At 38.4% G+C, this 18624-nt stretch overlaps 4 protein-coding genes across 4 annotated transcripts; 2 read left to right on the plus strand and 2 right to left on the minus strand.

Annotated features, from left to right (window-relative positions):
• The first annotated feature begins 2164 nt into the window (after window positions 1-2164).
• LOC140782039 (uncharacterized) lies at window positions 2165-6206 on the plus strand. The gene is made up of 6 exons (XM_073128377.1): window positions 2165-2811; window positions 2940-3099; window positions 3277-3459; window positions 3538-3621; window positions 5303-5384; window positions 5506-6206. Exons 1-6 carry the CDS (start codon window positions 2558-2560, stop codon window positions 5943-5945), a joined length of 1203 nt encoding a protein of 400 aa, XP_072984478.1. The 5' UTR covers window positions 2165-2557; the 3' UTR covers window positions 5946-6206.
• A 315-nt stretch (window positions 6207-6521) lies between these two features.
• Window positions 6522-10241, minus strand: LOC140782497 (pyruvate dehydrogenase E1 component subunit alpha-3, chloroplastic-like). The gene is made up of 3 exons (XM_073129091.1): window positions 9787-10241; window positions 8880-9666; window positions 6522-7159 (listed from the first exon to the last, which is right to left on the minus strand). The coding sequence occupies exons 1-3, from the start codon at window positions 10015-10017 to the stop codon at window positions 6882-6884; spliced, it is 1296 nt and encodes a 431-aa protein (XP_072985192.1). The 5' UTR covers window positions 10018-10241; the 3' UTR covers window positions 6522-6881.
• Window positions 10242-12411: 2170 nt separating this feature from the next.
• LOC140781893 (large ribosomal subunit protein uL2-like) lies at window positions 12412-14157 on the plus strand. Its single transcript, XM_073128178.1, has 2 exons — window positions 12412-12892; window positions 13632-14157. The coding sequence occupies exons 1-2, from the start codon at window positions 12453-12455 to the stop codon at window positions 13975-13977; spliced, it is 786 nt and encodes a 261-aa protein (XP_072984279.1). The 5' UTR covers window positions 12412-12452; the 3' UTR covers window positions 13978-14157.
• Window positions 14158-14509: 352 nt separating this feature from the next.
• On the minus strand, window positions 14510-18513 carry LOC140781891 (uncharacterized). Its single transcript, XM_073128177.1, has 5 exons — window positions 18162-18513; window positions 17920-18022; window positions 17367-17440; window positions 16479-17255; window positions 14510-14791 (listed from the first exon to the last, which is right to left on the minus strand). The coding sequence occupies exons 1-5, from the start codon at window positions 18381-18383 to the stop codon at window positions 14663-14665; spliced, it is 1305 nt and encodes a 434-aa protein (XP_072984278.1). The 5' UTR covers window positions 18384-18513; the 3' UTR covers window positions 14510-14662.
• Window positions 18514-18624: the final 111 nt, after the last annotated feature.

The following is an 18624-nucleotide window of genomic DNA, read 5'->3' on the forward strand; positions in this document are numbered from 1 at the left end:
GCCTATGCTGTAGCCAGCTCGCTCAAACTCGGCTTGTTTACACCCCCTATCTATACAACATGAGCCACTTTAACTATCTAAACACTATATTGCATCTGAATAAGCTTGTTAATGTTTGTTTGTTTATATATAATTTTAGAGCCCTTAGAACTAGTCTTGATTATAATACTAGCCTTTCTTCATAATATATAGATATTTAAGCTCATAATATCTCAAATAAATAAGATGGAGAACTAGATTATACCTTTAATAAAAGTAAACAATTAGCCAAACTTACTGCACCCTTTGTATAAACTCTTCTTAATCTCCTTGTGGGCACTAATTTCTCCTGCCATAAAAAGATATTGAGATGACTAAAGTACTCCTCTATTGTTGACGCTATAAGTTAATATATAGGGACAAAAATGGCATTTCATATTTTTATCAATGAGATACTAATAATTGCACTTTTGTTTAATAAAAAATACAAGAGAGTTATTTACAATTACAATTGGATCAAACCACACAGAGGTAAGATATAATCTCTCAGCAGTCAAGTTATTAAATAGCTGGCCTGCACTTGTGCTTATCTAAAACTAATCAAATCTAGTCATGCTGCCTAACCATCTATTTAATTATTATAAAGAAATATTAAATAGTACCCACTGGCCCTAATTATAATTACTTGATCATTATCCTATTCCTCCCAGATTTGCTCCTCTCCCAGCTTGTTTATCTCGTGATGCTGACCTTGTGAAAGATACTTGTGCTCTAATCTTGATTTGGGGATCACTCTCAAACTCATTATAGTATACAAAAGCTGTACCCAAATGATCATCACAAGGAAATTGCATTGCAAAGAAGCAAAGCATCCAAAGGTCTCAGACCCAAGTGGTAGGCCCATTGATTGCTAAAGCTTATATAGCTTTGCTTGGGATAATAATTAATAAGATACCTTCATATTTATCCTCAAAAAGGGATGATTGATTCACTCCAACTTTTAGAGATGGTAAACAGATTCGATAGTAAAATATTTTTTATATTTAATTAAATTTTAAAAAAAAATTAAGACTAATTAATCGAGTTCGAAACTTAGTCTCAAACTAAACAAAGTATAATAGTTTAAAGTTGTTTGTCTTTAAAATTAGTTTTCAAAATATAATATCATTTTAGTTGAATTTTACTCTATATTGGACCTTTTCCTAAGAAGACTATTTTGTTGGAATAAATTTCTATATGAAAAGATAACTTTGAGTTATTTTTTTCCCAGTCAACATTCTATATATGAAAAATAATCTTCAAAGACTGATTCATCTCCAAACAACTAACAAAAACTCACATAAAAGAATTTTTTTATTAGAAAAAAGTACAATTTTTTTTTTGAAAAACTAGTTTAACTGAAGCCATACAAGTTTTTGGTTCTCTATATAAAGATTTTAATATTTTTAGACATACAGAATATACTTGTCATTTAGCATTTTGATGCATATTTTTATGTACCAATAGTTACTCAAAATATGTTATATATCTCCGTCTCTAATTTTGTTTTTATTGTTATTATTATTAACCACATCTTATTCCTATTGCACCTAAGACTGCCGGTTGTTACACCAACACCCAATTCCTAAATATTTTTAAGACTCGCATTCCCAATTCCAAGGTCAAAATTAGGCGACTAATCATAGTCAATTAACGAGCAAAGCGAGGACGGTGCACAAAACTAAGCCATCCTTTTCGCAAACGTTGATCAATTGAGTAGTATGACTAAGAAATTAAGTCTCTTGGATCTCAATTTTAGAATTTAATAATCACAAATTCATCTTTAATTTTAGTGAATCAAGTATTCCATCTATTCTTTTAGGGAAATAAAAAAAAAACTAAATCAATCCCTTGGTTTGGAGATCTAAAAATTATGTGATAAATAATGTGAGTTTTATATGTGGGAACTTGAAAAACAATATTTTCTATCCGCTATGGACTTTTTTCTGGGGATATAAATTATTTTAAATTATTTTGTAATTGTTTAAAAGTTCGATAGGGCGTAGTCACAAAATAAATATTTTTGAAGGGGTAAAATGATTACGTAAGATTTTCTTTAGGATTTCTAATATCCAGAATAAAAGTCTCTATTTTGATCTTATTTCCATTGATTACTTTAAAAAATGTTAATTTTGGACCTACAGGAATCCAAAGAAGAGGCTTTCCCTCTTCCCAAATCCTTATCCAAAGAGCTTCTGGCCTCTCACGTTGTTCCGTTCCTTTGTCTTCTCTCTCTCTCTCTCTCTCTCTCTCTCTCTCTCTCTCTCTCTCTCCTCTTCTCAATTCTTTTTTGTTGCTTTGCTTCCATATTAATTATCATTTTATCTCCTTCTTCAATACCTTCTCCCTTCGTTTCCTCCACTCCTTCCTTATTCTTCTATCTCCTCCTCTATCTTCCCATTACTAACTCTCCAAGGTCGCGCCTTGGAGGCCAGAACCCTCGAATTCACGCCGCGGAGCTCCAACGCCCGATCAAATCGCGACGGAATCGAGGGTCTCTATCGTTCTTTGCATTGTTTCCCATCTGGGGTTTTGACCGATGGCGCTAATCTTGGATACCCTGGTGGGGATTCTGCAAAAACCCACGGTTTTCGACGCGCTGGTGGAGCTCTCTCTATTGGCGGCGCCGCTTTGGATCGCCGTGCTGGTGGGGTTGCTGCTTGGGTGGGCGTGGAGGCCGAGGTGGGCTGCGGGGTTGGTGGGTCAAGAGAAGGTTAGGTTGGGTGCGTCATCTTCGTTTAATGAGTCTTTGGAGGAGGCGGTCTTTGCAAAGGAGAAGGAATTCGCAGTGAGGTAGGTGTAAAAGTTGGGTCTTTTTTGTGTGGAACGTTTTCGATTGTTCTGGTGTTGATGGATTGCTTGCATAGTGCGTTTCAGATGTAGGTTCTGATTGGGGGTTCTGGTGTTTGTGGATTTTGCAGTAATCCGGTGGCCCGACCCAATGAATTGGCGGTGACCGGGGAGGATTTAGAGCACTTGTGCCGCCTTGTTGAGGTGAGAGATGGCGGCCCGGCGTGGCTTAAAATGATGGAGAAGTCCTTGCCTAACATGAGATATCAAGCATGGCGACGAGATCCCGAGGTATATTGAATTAGTTTTCATTTGGAGTGCAGGATTCGTTTCCTTCTGCTGTGCTGGCTATTTAGATGCTCTTGGAATAAGAAAAAACTTGTTTAATCAGATTGAGGAACTAGTTTTGTTCCTCTATAATGAGCTTAAACTGTATGCGTCTGGCTTAGTTTCTTAAGTTTGTCCCAGACGGGTCCTCCACAATATCGCAGTAGCACGATCTTTGAGGATGCAGCACCAGAAGTTGTTAGGGATTTCTTCTGGGACGATGAATTCCGGATGAAGAATGGTTGGGATGATATGCTACTCCACCATGAAACTTTGGAAGAGTGTCCAACAACTGGGACAATGGTCGTTCATTGGATTCGGAAGGTGTGAGTTCATTGTTTACATTTTTGTAGCTATCTGTGTTATTTTCTTGTTGCCTTATTTATTTAGTTTGCCTTGCAGTTTCCTTTCTTCTGTAGTGATAGGGAGTACATAATTGGGCGTCGCATATGGCAGACAGGAAGAACATATTACTGTGTGACAAAGGTATTTGATAGGAATTTAATCTTGGACTCCCCTCTCATGTGGTCATATTAGAATAGAACATTGAACCTCCAAGAAGAAACTCTATACTATATTATGTTGATCACATGCGCTTACAAATTTATGCAACTTCTCCTTTTGTTATGAACTACATGAGCGATCATGTGCATATTGATACTTGCAAATTGATTACGCAGAGAAATTCCATCAGAAATATTTCTCTTGCTTTTAATTTTTTTTATATGTGGTTCATTCTTTTTCATGTCTTTAGTGTAAGCTCGATGAAATTTTCAGAATCTATAAATTTTATTATTCTACTTGCTTAGAAATTTGTATCTGACATTTGATTCATAATTTGAAATTTAAGCTCAAAAGCAGCTCAATGAGTCCAACTTTTCTTTCTTCACTCTTTGTTCATATCATTTTAGGAGAACTTTTGACATCAAATTGTTCAATTAAGTAATATATTCCTATTTCAACCAAATGTTTTTTTTTATCATAGGCATATGGCTTACATTAGACTGGTTTTCTTATCAAAGAATTCCTTCGCGCATGGTCATGCAAAAAAGTGAACTACCTGTCTTGGGTGGTAGTTTGTTTCATGAGGGCAGTGAACTAATTATTTGATCATTGCTTGGCTGGTTACATAAGCCAAAATTTTCACACTATAAGGCACTTCGTGAAGATTCACTTACTTTATTTACTTCTTCAAACTTACTATATAATGGATTATAAATCAAAAGATCAAAATTGATGACAAGTAGTTAAGTGGCAGGAACTTTTTATGAACCTTCAATGCAGGAATCTATCAGAGGGGAGCTGTAAGCTTATAGGGAACAGTTTCAGGATATTTGACTTTTGTTGATGAAATTGTTAGTCTGCATGGATTTGACTTCTTTTTCGTACATCTCCTTCTTAGGGATTTTCTACTTTTCTTAAATTAGGTGTTACAATCAAACAAGTTCATCATAGGATGATTCATTTTGGATTCTGTTGTGAATCTGGTACAGTAAACTTGATGATGAATACCCCGTAAATATCCTCTCATTGCTGACACTGAATTACCCTCACTGGACACCTTTCTTTCTATAGTGCTGTAAACATTAAAAATACAAATGTACCATGACACACTATCTCGATTATTTTCACTTTTCAGTTCCATGTTATCTGTCTTGATGTATCGTATTGCATCAATGAATTAGAAAGACTATATGGTTAATTGAATTTCTATAGCCAGGCTAATGCTCCTCTTTTGAGTTCTGACTATTTTTTATATACCCATTTGATATTTCAGCAAAATAAGAGTCTCTCACAATCAAATGTTCATCCTTTGATTGATCCTCTTCCTGCATTTCTTTAAATTATTTTTCTCTGGAAGTTTATTGTGAATTTGTGATTCTCCTTCTCATGGTGTCCTTTTGAATGTTTCTTTTGTCATTCTTGAGGAGTTATTATGTAATTTCCTTTTTTAAGGGATTGTTTCTCTTGTCCCAAAGTTTTTTGTTGTAGAGTAATAACATAATCCTGTTTGTTTTCTATCAATAGTATGAGAGAAGAATGTCCGTTTCACATTATCCTTCTATTGGTCCTGTTTGGTCATGTTTTTTATTAACTTTTTAATAAGCTGCATATTCATTATTCTTTTCTCTATTTAGTTTGTTAATTTGAGGAAAACATGTTACAGGGAGTGCCACGATCTTCGGTTCCAAGACGTAACAAACCTAGGCGTGTTGACTTGTATTATTCCAGCTGGTGCATCCGTGCAGGTTAGAGTCCACTCTATGGCATCCTTTTTCTTCTCTTTTATACACACGCAGATGCCTTATTCTGATTATTTGTGAGTTTGATATCCGCTTTTGATGAACGCTCGTATCTTTGGCTGAACAGTTGAGTCGAGTAGAGGGGACAACCAGATGACCGCATGCGAGGTGCTTTTATTCCATTATGAGGACATGGGCATCCCGTGGGAAATAGCAAAGCTAGGTGTTCGACAGGGAATGTGGGGTTGTGTCAAAAGGATTGAACCTGGCCTCAGAGCATACCAGATTGCAAGGACCTTGGATGAGCCGGTATCATGCTGTGCCTCCATGGCACAAATCAACACAAAATTCAGCGTCGACGACCTTAGATCCATGGAAACAGATACCAGTTCATCCATGGATGTCGTAGAAGCTGAGAAACCAAAGCATTGGGCAGGGAGCATCCCGAAGTTCCTGGTAGTTGGCGGTGCTGTGGCGCTGGCTTGTACCCTAGACCATGGTCTGATAACAAAGGCAGTTATATTTGGAGTGGCAAGAAGGTTTGCGAAATTCGGGAGGAAATTGTAAAGAGAAGATTATGCAAGCCATCCTTCCTTTCTATTCTGCTAGAAATTTGCTTGGTGACTAGGTACTTAGTTATCTAACAGGATTGTAGCAATCAGTTCTGCTGAGATTATAAAAGCATTGCACAGCAGCGAGAAGTGATTGTATCATGTTTGCTTCATCAAAAGAGGAACCTCAGATATAGTGCTATTTTTTGTTGTCGATGATCGATTTCCCTCCTCTTTTCCAATTAATGTGAAAGGTCGAATTGAGATGATTTTTGTATCTTATCCCTGAAAGTTGATAGTGTCTGCAAGAAGCAAAATTGATATAACTTAAAGCAATGCATCTTATCTGAGATTTAGCTCAGGAAGAGGAGGAAGAAAATAAAATTATTTGCATTTTATATTCTTATCCATATGAGCTCACAGCTACCAGCATCTCAAGAGAAGCCAAACTTTTGGAAGATGCAATTAAAATTAAAGTTCCGAAAGCGACATCTCATCTTAAAGATGAGCTCAAACTAGGATAAAAGATGAGGTTTCAGGAGATAGTGAAAAAGACAGGAGACCTCAAAGGATGAGGCAATGGCACTATACATATATAAATAGGATATTATTGCTCCTCCTGTGAATTCTATTCATATAGAACTTGCAAACATATACTGTTAACAACTCCAAAGATAATACAGTTCAAGCTGAATTTTTACACAACTCCACATACATAATCCTGATCATCTTCGACGGGAAGAATTATGAGAATGAAGTTCTGAGGAATAGAGCTATGATGAAATAAATGGCGATCATTAGCAACTAATGAGTATTCAAGCACAGAATAGCTCATACGTTAATAATGAATGGACTTACAGACTGATCAAGGCTAGGAAAGTTTGATAAAATGATCATATAATTCGGAACTGACTATCAAAAAACTGATACAAATATATGACTGCTTAAATCATTAGACTTGAGCAGTGCCTTGGGTAAATTTTGGATCCTCACACCTGTACTTCCCATCAGGACCGATACCAAAACCTTTGGGATCTGCAAACACATTTTCCAGTAGCTGACTTCTAGGAGGAGGAGGGCTTGCATCAGCAAATTCCACGGCTTCTTCAATTACCTCATCAATCCTTTTCTCAATAGTCTTCAGCTCAGATTCACTTGCCAGGTTGTGTTGAAGAATGTACTTCTTCAAGGCTGTGATGGGATCTCGTGCTGCATAACGAGCTTTCTCATCTGTCAAAAAAAGAACATGAGCTTAACAAGTCATTTGTTATTTGTTATTTCAATATCAGAACTATCCTACTCAACCATGTGTTTGACAATCTAAAAACATCAAAGAGAACATTTTGAAAATAAACTGGCCGCATCTATAAGAAATGCACAAACATATATGTATATTTGACACACACAACGATATATTTGCATTATTTGATGGTCCGAAGAGAACAACAACCTCTATTGTACTAGCTGGTGAGCAATACTTCTGGATACTGACCAATTCTCACCTTCCACAAAGATTTGGATGTCCAAAAAACAAAGCATTTGCAGAACAAAATTCAAGTTAGATAGATTTAAACTACAAGTCACAAGAGACTCCTTTTAGTGAAAAAAAATCGCTCAACTAGTGATCACTTGTTTGCGCCTGCCCAGGCATTAAGATGCTCTAGATCACACTAAAAGACATGACTCATGAATTCAGAATATCTGATCTCATCATATGGTCCACCAAATAGGAAAATCATTCTGATACATAGTATTTTAAATAAATTATGCAAGGGCAACTATAAACTAGAGAATTTCCATATGTTTTAAACAAATTCAGGAAAAAAGGGCAACTAATTTAAACTTAAGTTTCTATTTCAGCTATTGGAATATCAGAATATTCATATGCTGCATATTGTTTGAGAAAGTAGAACTTATTATTATCAGTAAAGTTTTTGCAAATCAGAATGTGTGTGCTACTTAGGCGCCAAAAAATTGCAGTTAATTTATAGCAGGAAATTTGACCATTCCGGCATTTGGAACTCTAGAAAAATGAAGAAAACTGGCATTCCACTGCATTTGGTTTAATAATTAGAATTATCTAAATAATGATTGATATGACTCAGATACACACCACTCTAACATCAAATTGTATGCAATGAGGCATAAGAGAAAAAAAACCCAAAAAAGTGAGGATACTAGTTGTTACCATAGATCTATGTTGATAAATACATGCCTACACTATAAGCAAGCCATTGTATGAATACATGCATAAATACATATCCCTGAGAAAGTATAGCTATATTTGTAAGGACAACTTGGTTGATGTCTAGGTTTATAAGCAAGCAACCGTGTGAATGCACACATAAATTCATATCCCTGAGAAAGTATAGGTATATTTGTAAGGAACTTGGTTGATGTCTAGGTTTATATCTGCTCATATATGTGTACATATACTGAATCTTAACACCCTATCATTCCTAAATTGTCGATTCGTGCAATTAAGAGGCCAATGCTCTGCGATAATGATTCTTAAAAGAACATGAAATTAGCTTTCAGCTGACTGAGACAAGCATATATCAAATTATCAATCGCAATAAAACATGAAAGAATAGGAAGAAAGTTAATCCTAAAAATTTAATTTCAATGTTACAGTGCAGTATGATTTGTGTGCTTCATAATTATCATAAACCAATGCTATAAGAAAACAAAGCATATTGAATAGTTCTACACTAGGAGAAGGCATCACACAAGATAACCAAAAAGAAGCTTTACAACAAACTAATATGCCCGTGAGATTCAAAAGATAACAAATCTAAGCACAGACTTATGTAGAGTTATAATAAATTGAGAAAAGAAACTTCACAAGAATGAAATTTTTTAATATGAAATGAACCGTCAAGCAAAGGAAGATTGCTGCAATAAGAGAAATATGAAGTATTTTGTCTACAAGAACTGCACAATTCTTTACCAGGCTTGCGAAGCTCATCAGGATCAGCAAGGGAATGCCCCCTGAACCGGTATGTCTCGCACTCCACAAGCGTCGGTCCTTCCCCTCTCCTCGCCCTCGCAATGGCCTCCTTCGCCACCTCCCTCACCTTGAGCACATCCATCCCATCCACATGAACCCCGGGCATCCCGAACGGGGGCCCCTTCTTCCAGATCTCCGGGTCCGAAGTGGCCCTAAGATGCGACATCCCGATAGCCCACAGATTATTCTCCACAACAAACACAATGGGCAGCTTCCAAAGCTGAGCCATGTTAAGGCACTCAAAGAATTGCCCATTGTTGCAAGTCCCATCGCCGAAGAATGCGAGGGTAACATCAAGGCCATCTGGGCCAGACTCTTTAAGAACCTCGTGGCGGTACTTGGCAGAGAAGGCGGCGCCGGTGGCCACCGGGATTCCCTCGCCGATGAAAGCAAAGCCACCGAGGACGTTATGAGGGGCCGAGAACATGTGCATTGAGCCGCCCTGGCCACGGCAGCAGCCAGTGGCCTTGCCGAAGAGCTCGGCCATAACTTCGCGGGCCGGAACGCCTTTGCTCAGGGAATGGACATGGTCGCGGTATGTACTCACAACGGAGTCGGCTGTGGAGAGCAGCTTGATGAATCCAGTGGAAACGGCCTCCTGGCCATTGTAGAGGTGGACGAAGCCGAACATCTTGCCACGGTAGTACATCTGGGCGCACATATCCTCGAAGGCGCGGCCGAGAACCATGTCCTCGTAGAGCTCCAAAGACTCCTCTCTCGTCACCACCTGATCAAAAGCCAAAGAAAAACAGCAGAAATTCGATCAGATCGGCAGATGGGTATTGCGAAAGATGCGATTTTGGGAGGTGGGCAGCGATCAAAGTCGAATTTTGGGAGGTGGGCGTACCGGATTGGAAGGGGAAGAGTTGGAGCCGAGGGGCTTCTTGCTGCTGAGGACGTCAGAAGAAGAGGCGAGAAGAGGGCGGGGAGAACGGAGCGGTTTGGAGGAAGAGGAGAGGGGGAAGGAGAGGGAAGGGGTAGAGAGGAAGGGGGAGGAGGGTTTGATGTTGTCGGAGATGGATCGGGCGGTGATGGTGGGATAGTGTGGGAGTATTTTGATGGCAGAGAAGGTTGCCATCGTTGCTTTTTTGAACGGGGAAATGGAATTGGAATTCTTGCTTCGAGTTCTGTGAGAAGGAGAGAGGGAGAGATATAATTATAAAGGGGAAGGAAGAGGATGGCGGAGAGAACGAGAGAAGAAGCGTGAGGAGGAATTGGCTGCTTTGGTTGATGATGTAGCCTTAGGAAGAGAGAGAGAGAGAGAGAGAGAGAGAGAGAGAGAGAGAGAGGTGATCTGCCAACAATATGTTTGGATTATATTAATGACACGCTGCACAAAGAATTATGTCGTATGGCCCAACCCGCCAGAACCCATTTGGGCTCAGCCTGTTCCGAGCCCAAATTATCAATGGACGACATACGATAGCCCTTTACCCCACCCGACCCGACTTGAAATTTCGCTCATCAACCCGACCCAAAACTATAGCTAGGCCACAGCCCACAGGTCCACAGTCCATTACTATGTTTTATATCAATAAAAAATAAAATAAACTGCATGGTGCAGAGGGCTTAAAGGAGAAACTAAAAAAAAAAAAAAAAAAATTCAAAGAGAACGTTTACCTTCAGTCTTCTTATCAACCATTTTCAATGGTCTTCTTCCCATATGTCCACAGTCTTCTTCCCACAGCACAAAAGAGATAGCTCACCTCCATTCTCAGTTTCTCATTGACAGCAAAGCACCTTCATCTCAACCGCTCTAGAGATCGCTCACTTGCAATGCTACTCCCGTCATGGCATCATCCTTTGGTGTTTTATTTCAACAAATTTTGATTTTTCTTTCCTTTGGATATAGGCTCCCTAGCTTTGGGTTTGATAGAGATTTTAGATTAAAGAGAATGGTTTTGCCATTGTTCATGGAAGTTTGATTTGGATATAATATTCTATAATTGTTGTCATTTCACCTCCTATGCTTCTCTACCACCAATATTGGCGGTGAAGAACGAGGAGGTGTTGTCATTGGAGTCCTGGGAAGAGGTAGTGGTGCGAAAGAGGAGGTAGAGGAGGAGGGTGCGGACCATAGCGATTCTTGGGGAGAGCTGGAGGGGTAGGAGTTGACCCTTATAGAAGAGCTCGTTGGGCGAGCAAGAGCTAGGAGGATAGTCATCATCGTAGTCTTCTAATCCTTAGCTTTTGCCACTCATCAACTATACCATATCTGACGCGGCCTTCAAAACCTTACACGCCCGTTAAGACCATCCCACTCTCTCATTAGCAGATAGGCTGTAATGTGTTAGACTATTCAGTTGCTGTGATAGTGATGAAGAATAAAAATAATTAAATTAATTGTACTATTGTTTTCCTACTTTAATAAATAAATATTTATTATTTATTTCTAAATAGATTTAAAAGTTATAATTATTTTATTATATTATCATATCATAATTATTTTTAGAATTTCTGGCTAAAAAATAATTTGATTTAATATATCATAATTCACACAATATAATATTATAGATAGTATCACAAATAGTCTTAAAAATTGATATCCTATATCAAAATATTTTAATTATAACTCCAATATATTATATTATAGTCACGTTATAGTCATATTACAGTTCGGTACTGTATTCTAATATATTATTAGAAGGATAAATTGGTTATTTTCGTGGATAAGTGCCGCTTATTCAGCTTTCTTATTCTATTTGCTTATCTTATATTTGATATATGTTTTCTGAAAGGAAGTAAGTTTTATTATGGAAAAATCACTTATTCTACTCTACGCTTTACACATTATTTTTGTGAACTGTAGTTCCTATACAGTTATTGCATACAAAATAAGCATAGGACCTTTGAATATATATATATTTAGGTTAAGATAAGTCAAGTGGGAGATATTTTAGATTTTTTAAAATTTATAAATTATATTCTATATTTTAACTATTTTATGATTCACACCCTAGAGAATTTTATAATCTGACTTCTAATTTTCTCTTATAATTCTCATTTAATACTTGATGTTATTTTTATTTACTAATGATGATCGAATGACTAAAATGCCTCTATTATTCTCTCTTATTTTTTATATCCTTCTATCATTTTCCTCACCATTTTCTCTCATTAATAAGGGTGTTAAATGAGAATTATAAGAAAAATAAATGAGGAGTCGGATTGTAAAATTCTCGGCATGAATCACAAAATAGATAAAAAGTATAGGGTGTGATTTGTAAAAATTTCATAATAATAAAGGCAAAAAAATATATTGTTTTTGATAAAATTTCCGATTTAAGTCCCGCACCGACCAATAAAGATTAGATTAAATGTGGGGACCTGCAGGGTTAGGCCCATTATTGATCTACCGGCCCAATATTGGATCGGGTTTGGTCTTTGATCACTATAGCCCGGCCCATTCCCTAACCTAGGGCAACCAATTCACCCCCTTAACTATAAAACCCCCTTTCCGATAGAAACCCTAATTCTCCTGTTCCACCTCCGTCTCTTCCTCTACCTCCTCCGATGGGGCGAGTGATCCGAGCTCAGCGTAAGGGAGCTGGCTCCATTTTCCGGTCCCACACCCACCACCGGAAGGGCCCCGCCCGCTTCCGCAGCCTCGACTTTGGCGAGCGCAACGGCTACATCAAGGGAGTCGTCACCGACATCATCCACGACCCCGGCCGGGGAGCGCCCCTCGCGCGCGTCACCTTCCGCCACCCCTTCCGCTACAAGCACCAGAAGGAACTTTTCGTCGCAGCCGAGGGCATGTACTCGGGGCAGTTTGTGTACTGCGGTCGGAAGGCTAATCTCATGGTCGGAAACGTGCTTCCTTTGAGATCCGTGCCGGAAGGAGCCGTGGTCTGCAACGTCGAGCACCATGTAGGGGATCGCGGAGTGTTTGCCAGGTCCTCGGGCGATTACGCGATTGTCATCAGCCATAACCCGGATAATGGAACGTCAAGGTGATGTAACTTTATCTTTTCTCTGTGTGTGTGGTGTTGTTAGCGAATAATTTATTTAGATGATGTTCTCTTTGATGGTATTTGGATATTTTTTAGATTGTAGGATGGATGTAGTTGTTAGCGAATAGTTTGTTTCTTCTTGAGGGCTAGTAAATTAAACCGATTTAAAATGAATGCGATGGAAATTAAAATATAACGTAATATTCTAGAAGTATTGGTGAGAGATCACAACTAGAAATTGTCATATATAGATTATTGATCAAATTCTTTCAGTGTATGTTAAAAGAGAAGATTGACAAATGAAATAGAACTTTTTTCCGTTCTCAATTATTGTACAGCTTGTAGGTGTTTTTTACACTTTAGGCTCGTTTTGCAAAAACTTGTCTAAGTTGCACGATTTGCTGATTGAACCACTTCATTGGCTGGTTTTTACTGAGTTAGTTGCATTTTTAATAACAAAACCTAACCGGCCTGGTGGTCGGTTTATCGGTTTGCAACCACTCGGTCCAGTTCGGTTCTAATAATTATAATTTTTTAACCAACATCTGTGTCAGCTCTGAGCTTTAATTATCCTGTTGATGAAAGCCTTTTGTAAATTGTTCTTATAACTGAGATGAATGTTGCCCTTCAGTTTATGTGAGATAATTGAGGTGCAGCTTTTGTTTAGAGTGTTTGAGTTCTTCCTTAAATATGTAGCAGGCATCAGGTGCTTACTCAAATGCTGCTGATGCTTTTACAGGGTCAAACTTCCTTCCGGCGCTAAGAAGATTGTGCCAAGTGGTTGCCGGGCGATGATTGGACAGGTTGCTGGTGGTGGCAGAACTGAGAAACCCCTATTGAAGGCTGGAAATGCTTACCACAAGTTCCGTGTGAAGAGGAACTGCTGGCCGAAGGTTCGTGGTGTGGCTATGAACCCAGTGGAGCATCCTCATGGAGGAGGAAATCATCAGCACATTGGGCATGCATCTACTGTTCGTCGCGATGCTCCTCCTGGACAGAAGGTGGGTCTCATTGCTGCAAGGAGGACAGGCCGTCTCACGGGACAGGCTGCTGCAACTGCTGCTAAAGCAGAGAAGACCTCTTAGCTTGCTACTTCTGTCTTCTTCTTGAATTTGTTTTGCTATGATTGAGGAACTTCTGGCTAAACTAAACTAGTTTGGTAAATTTATGGTAACATGGAGATTTTGTTTATCTTTTGTTCTTGTTGATTTTGGATCCATGTGGGTTGAGATTAATGAGTACATATCTTGTCATTTGTTGTGGTAGCCAGATTGTTTCAATGGACTCTATCTAGTCATTTTTGCTCTTCTCATGGGATCTCTTGGTGTTAGGTATTGCTGATCTTTTTGCTCCTTGGGTTGAATGCAGAAACTATATGATTACAATGCCGTTGTAAGGAATGAACTAATTCCCTTCCTGAACTACCTTGTATCTTAAAATCATCATTGAATACTTAGTTTGTAGGCTTCTTTATAAAGAAAAACGCCTTCTAATACTGTCAATTCTCTTTCTTGCTCATTAATTCAGAACAAGCAAAAATCCAGTCAAATTTAAGCTACATGAAACAAGCAGTTGGGCTTGGCAGCCATTTGATACAACATCAGATGCAGATTCCCCTTTTCTGAAGAAGACACTGAATGTTGGATATACATATATAAGAACATTGGATTATACGTAATTTACAGAGAATACATAAATCAAGCGAGGAACTTAGACTGCTAAATACAAATAAAATGTAAGGAAAATACATAATATGTGCCTGTGTCAATATTAGATTAGAGAATGGGTGGGGGAGACTTTCTTCAATTTTGGAACCTTGAAATCAGAAGAAAACAACCTTGGGCTGATTACTGGTGGAGTTGCCTGTCCCCCTAGCCGTCCTGAACATCGCTTAAGTCCCTACACAAAAATTAAGAGTTATAACCATATTGTCAGGAGTTGGTAGAATCCATTAAGTAGAAACAACAATATTCAAAAGTAAATGGCATTATAATGATAACAAAGTAGCGAGATTGAAATAAAGAAATTATCACAAGAAAAATAAGACAATACAGGTGAGTCTCAGTTAGGCTGCAGTGGAAGTCTACTTGTGCAGACAGAGAATTGTGTATCCAAATGAACAAAACAAACATATCTGGAACATAGCAAGAAGTTTATTTTTCTTTTTATGTTAAGCTGAAGAGTGGAATAGTAAGAATTACAAAATAAGTTGAGAAACTGTTATAAGCATGCTCCTACAGAAGAGAAAAATGATATACGCAGTGTCCTTCCTTGCAGAAAGTGATGACTAGAACAAGTGCACTGGAACTACTCTGATGAAGAGAACATAGGAAACCTGAGATGTGATGGATTTGTTGTCTTAATGCTACAGGTAGTTCCTAAGAGCGTTCTTCATATTCATTAATATTTAACTGCCAACAGCAAAAGATACTTTCGGAACCATTAACCACATTCATCATAATGACAAGACAAACTTATTCACATCAGGACATCAAATATAGAATAATACGCAAAGCACTAAACATCTAAGGCGCACTCATCAGAAGCATAGCTTGTTACTGAGCTATAAGGTCAATACATGAACTGGTCCACAAAGTCCCGTTAAGTGGTAAAAACTACTTTGCATCTAGCAGGATTCAAGGGGTGATTTGCCTAAAGCTATTCTCATATAATCTCTTGATACTAATCAGTCATTAGCAACTTTAACCCCTACAAATATATGCTCCTAATGCTCTGATTATATCAATGATTACATAGGAATCACTATGAAATTAAGTAATGTGAAAGGTCCATACTGACCGAGGAAATATAACTTCCATAGCTTTCAAATCATGAAGCTATAACATATTTTACGGTGGAATTAAAGAAATATCACAAAAAAGATATGTCAAAGTTTAGATTTAACTGTACACCAAAAAGAAGTAAGCTGAGAAGCAGGGCCAAAACACACCAAAGGTACTGTTTATGTACAGGAGGCAATTTTCAATCTTAGATGGAGCACAAATTATCTAGATATGGAATAAAGCACAATCTATGTTGGATGTGAACAATATATCTGTATGTTTCAATAATAAAAGCATAGAATGATAAGAAGTTGCCAACTTCCTTGAAATGGATAACTGAACACCGTTTTAGTTCAATAAGTTGAGATACATGTATTTTCTTAAAGTAACATAGTGTATTATATGCAAAACTCATAAACCTAGCTAATACCAGTACAGAGCATATGGAAATTAATATAAAGTTCTACTGCCTGGCTTAAGGCGCAACTAATGTTCACATAATGTCAGCCAAAAACATGTAAATTAGAACAGAAACAACTCAGAGTAACAGAAATATACTCCGGAACAGTGGTTATTTACATAAGCTCATTCCTAAGTGATTAAGTACATATAGATAAAATTAGTGACAGTTTGATTAATAAACTGGTTCAGAGGTTGCATAGAATGAGATCTCAGGATCAGAAAAAAGGAAGATAACTTATCTTACGCATAAATTGCCAGATGGAAAACTTAAACAGCAGAACAGATGAAAAACAAGGCAAGATTAAGTAATCATTTACTGGTCTGGTTGTTTGTGAACTTACATTAACTGCTGAAGAAGCCCGTGATCCAGAAGACTCTCCATAAACATGTTTGCGCTTTCGACCTGTGCCACCTTTTGTACTTTCCAAGATCTGTTTATCCGAGTATCTTCTTGAGTGGTGCCCTACTGGTTTTGCACTTTCCAAGCTACGATTTGCAGAACTCCTTGTCCTACCACCAGCTGGTGTGGCTAATGCACTTCTCGAGGGCTTCTGTGAGTTCGAATCCTTAGAAAATCTGGACTTCTTAATGGCATCCATCTCAAGCTTAGCCAGGTCAGTTTTCAATTTTAGAATTATGTCATCTTTCTCTTTGGCCAGAGAACTCAATTCTTCCACAGTACACTGAAGCAACTCTATCTTCTCTTTTGCTTGTTCAGCTTCCTGGTTGTAATTCCTCATGTTAGAGTCAAGCCTAGCTCGTTCTGCTTCTAACCTGGCAATGTCAGCATCCTTCTCACAGACTGATGACCGCAGATCCTCTAAATTAAGTTGAAGTTTCTCAGCAGCTTCATTAGCTTGTGCTGCTTCTAATCTTTTGCTCTTTAGAAGACCAACATAGTCACTTTCCATTTTCTTGAATTGATTCCACACAAAATCCTTTTCTGCTAACAAGGCAGAAATTTCAACTTCCTTCTTGGAGCTAAGAGTCTTGTAAGCCTGCTTTAGTTTTTGTATCTCCCCTCTTAAAGTTGCAGGCTCAAGCCCTTCTTTGTTGGAAGTATCTATAAGCCCCATGTTAGCAAGTGCTTTATCAGCTTCTCTATCTTTCATTTTTTCCTGTGACACAGTGATTTATGCTAAGAAACAAAAAAGCTAACCAAAAGGATCCGCAAGGTCTATTGAATATACCAACAGAGAAAAGACAGCACTCAAAAGTTACAAAAGTACCTTAAACTCTGCGATTTCGGCAGTCAAAACCCCCAAACAAGCATGGAAATCCTCCAAATCACTCTCAGCTAGTTCTGCTTAAAACAAGATAAAATGAAGCAAAATAGCAATCAAATAGTCAGCAAAAACATCTTTAAGCAAATAAAATTACAATAGAAAAATCTAGAAAATAATTCAATTTTCATAATAAGAACAATAGTTTCCCTCTATTTAACAGGAAAATCAATTTTTACAAGACAAAAATTCGCTCTCCATAAAATCTTCTTAGGATAAAGTACAAACTAAGCATCTTTTCAAATTCTGATTCCTATTGTTCAAATAACCCACACAAACATACACCAAACCAAGAAGAAAAAAGGGCCTTTAAAATCATAGAATTCCACGATTTGTTAACCAAACAAAGGCACTTTCTGTGGAACATCAAGAGAGAAATCCATGATAAAGGCAACGAAAGAACATAAAGTTATAAGGTAAAAGAGGAAAAGGAAAGGAAAAAATCGAAACAAGAACCCAAATGCAAGAAAGGCAATTCAAGAACACAAAAATATCGAACCAGATTGCTTCTTGTAGCACATAGCCTCCCGCTGCTTCATCCCAATTAAGAGCTCCACCTTCGCCGCCTGGAACCGGCGCCCCTTCCTATCCTCCTCCTTCATCTGCCACAGCAGCTAAACGAGATCAAAACAAACTCGAACCACACAAAGAGAGAGGGGAATAGAGATATTACAAGAGTTGGTCTCCAAATTGCTAAAAGGGCCTACGCTTAGAGGTTTAGGGTTTCGAAAGCTGCTTCACCTGGGCGATGCGGGATTCGAGGAGGCGAACCCTGGAAGACCACCGCTCGTGCTGGCCTTGGGCGTAGCGCTCCAGGAACTCGCGGTCGCTGGCTAGGGTTTCGACCTGAGACTGCAGCGACTGCAGCATCTCCACCAAGGACCTAAAAATCCGCTGCCATTGCCGCCGGTCGGAGGTCGACGACGGCGACGAAGACGACGGCGATTTCTTGTGGCCTCCCATAGATACGAGTTTCACACAGAGAAGAGAACAGAGATCTAGAAGACAGTTCGAACTTCGAAGGCAGCGAGAGAGAGAGAGAGAGAAGAGAGAAATGACCGTTGGGGACTAATTTATTTAAAAAGGTGAGGGGGTTTAGCCGTTCGGGTGGTGCGCACTTTAGAATGGACGATGGATCACATCGAAGGTTTTGTCCGGCCGTTGAATTTGCATCAGACGGTAGATATGGGTTGTGTTCATGTTT

Source organism: Typha latifolia, chromosome 2 (genome assembly GCF_019914945.1).
Source record: "Typha latifolia isolate L0001 chromosome 2, TyphaL0001v2, whole genome shotgun sequence".
NCBI lineage: Eukaryota > Viridiplantae > Streptophyta > Magnoliopsida > Poales > Typhaceae > Typha > Typha latifolia.

Coding starts and splice junctions, on each gene's coding strand:
- LOC140782039 (XM_073128377.1), top strand. CDS start 2,558: ATGGCGCTAATCTTGGATACCCTGGTGGGGATTCTGCAAAAACCCACG. Junction 3,100..3,276: donor CATGGCGACGAGATCCCGAG/GTATATTGAATT, acceptor AGTTTGTCCCAG/ACGGGTCCTCCACAATATCG. Junction 3,622..5,302: donor CATATTACTGTGTGACAAAG/GTATTTGATAGG, acceptor AACATGTTACAG/GGAGTGCCACGATCTTCGGT.
- LOC140782497 (XM_073129091.1), bottom strand. CDS start 10,017: ATGGCAACCTTCTCTGCCATCAAAATACTCCCACACTATCCCACCATC. Junction 9,667..9,786: donor ACTCTTCCCCTTCCAATCCG/GTACGCCCACCT, acceptor GCTTTTGATCAG/GTGGTGACGAGAGAGGAGTC. Junction 7,160..8,879: donor TGATGAGCTTCGCAAGCCTG/GTAAAGAATTGT, acceptor TTTTTTTGACAG/ATGAGAAAGCTCGTTATGCA.
- LOC140781893 (XM_073128178.1), top strand. CDS start 12,453: ATGGGGCGAGTGATCCGAGCTCAGCGTAAGGGAGCTGGCTCCATTTTC. Junction 12,893..13,631: donor CCGGATAATGGAACGTCAAG/GTGATGTAACTT, acceptor ATGCTTTTACAG/GGTCAAACTTCCTTCCGGCG.
- LOC140781891 (XM_073128177.1), bottom strand. CDS start 18,383: ATGGGAGGCCACAAGAAATCGCCGTCGTCTTCGTCGCCGTCGTCGACC. Junction 18,023..18,161: donor TCGAATCCCGCATCGCCCAG/GTGAAGCAGCTT, acceptor CTGCTGTGGCAG/ATGAAGGAGGAGGATAGGAA. Junction 14,792..16,478: donor GGGCTTCTTCAGCAGTTAAT/GTAAGTTCACAA, acceptor ATTTTTGTGTAG/GGACTTAAGCGATGTTCAGG.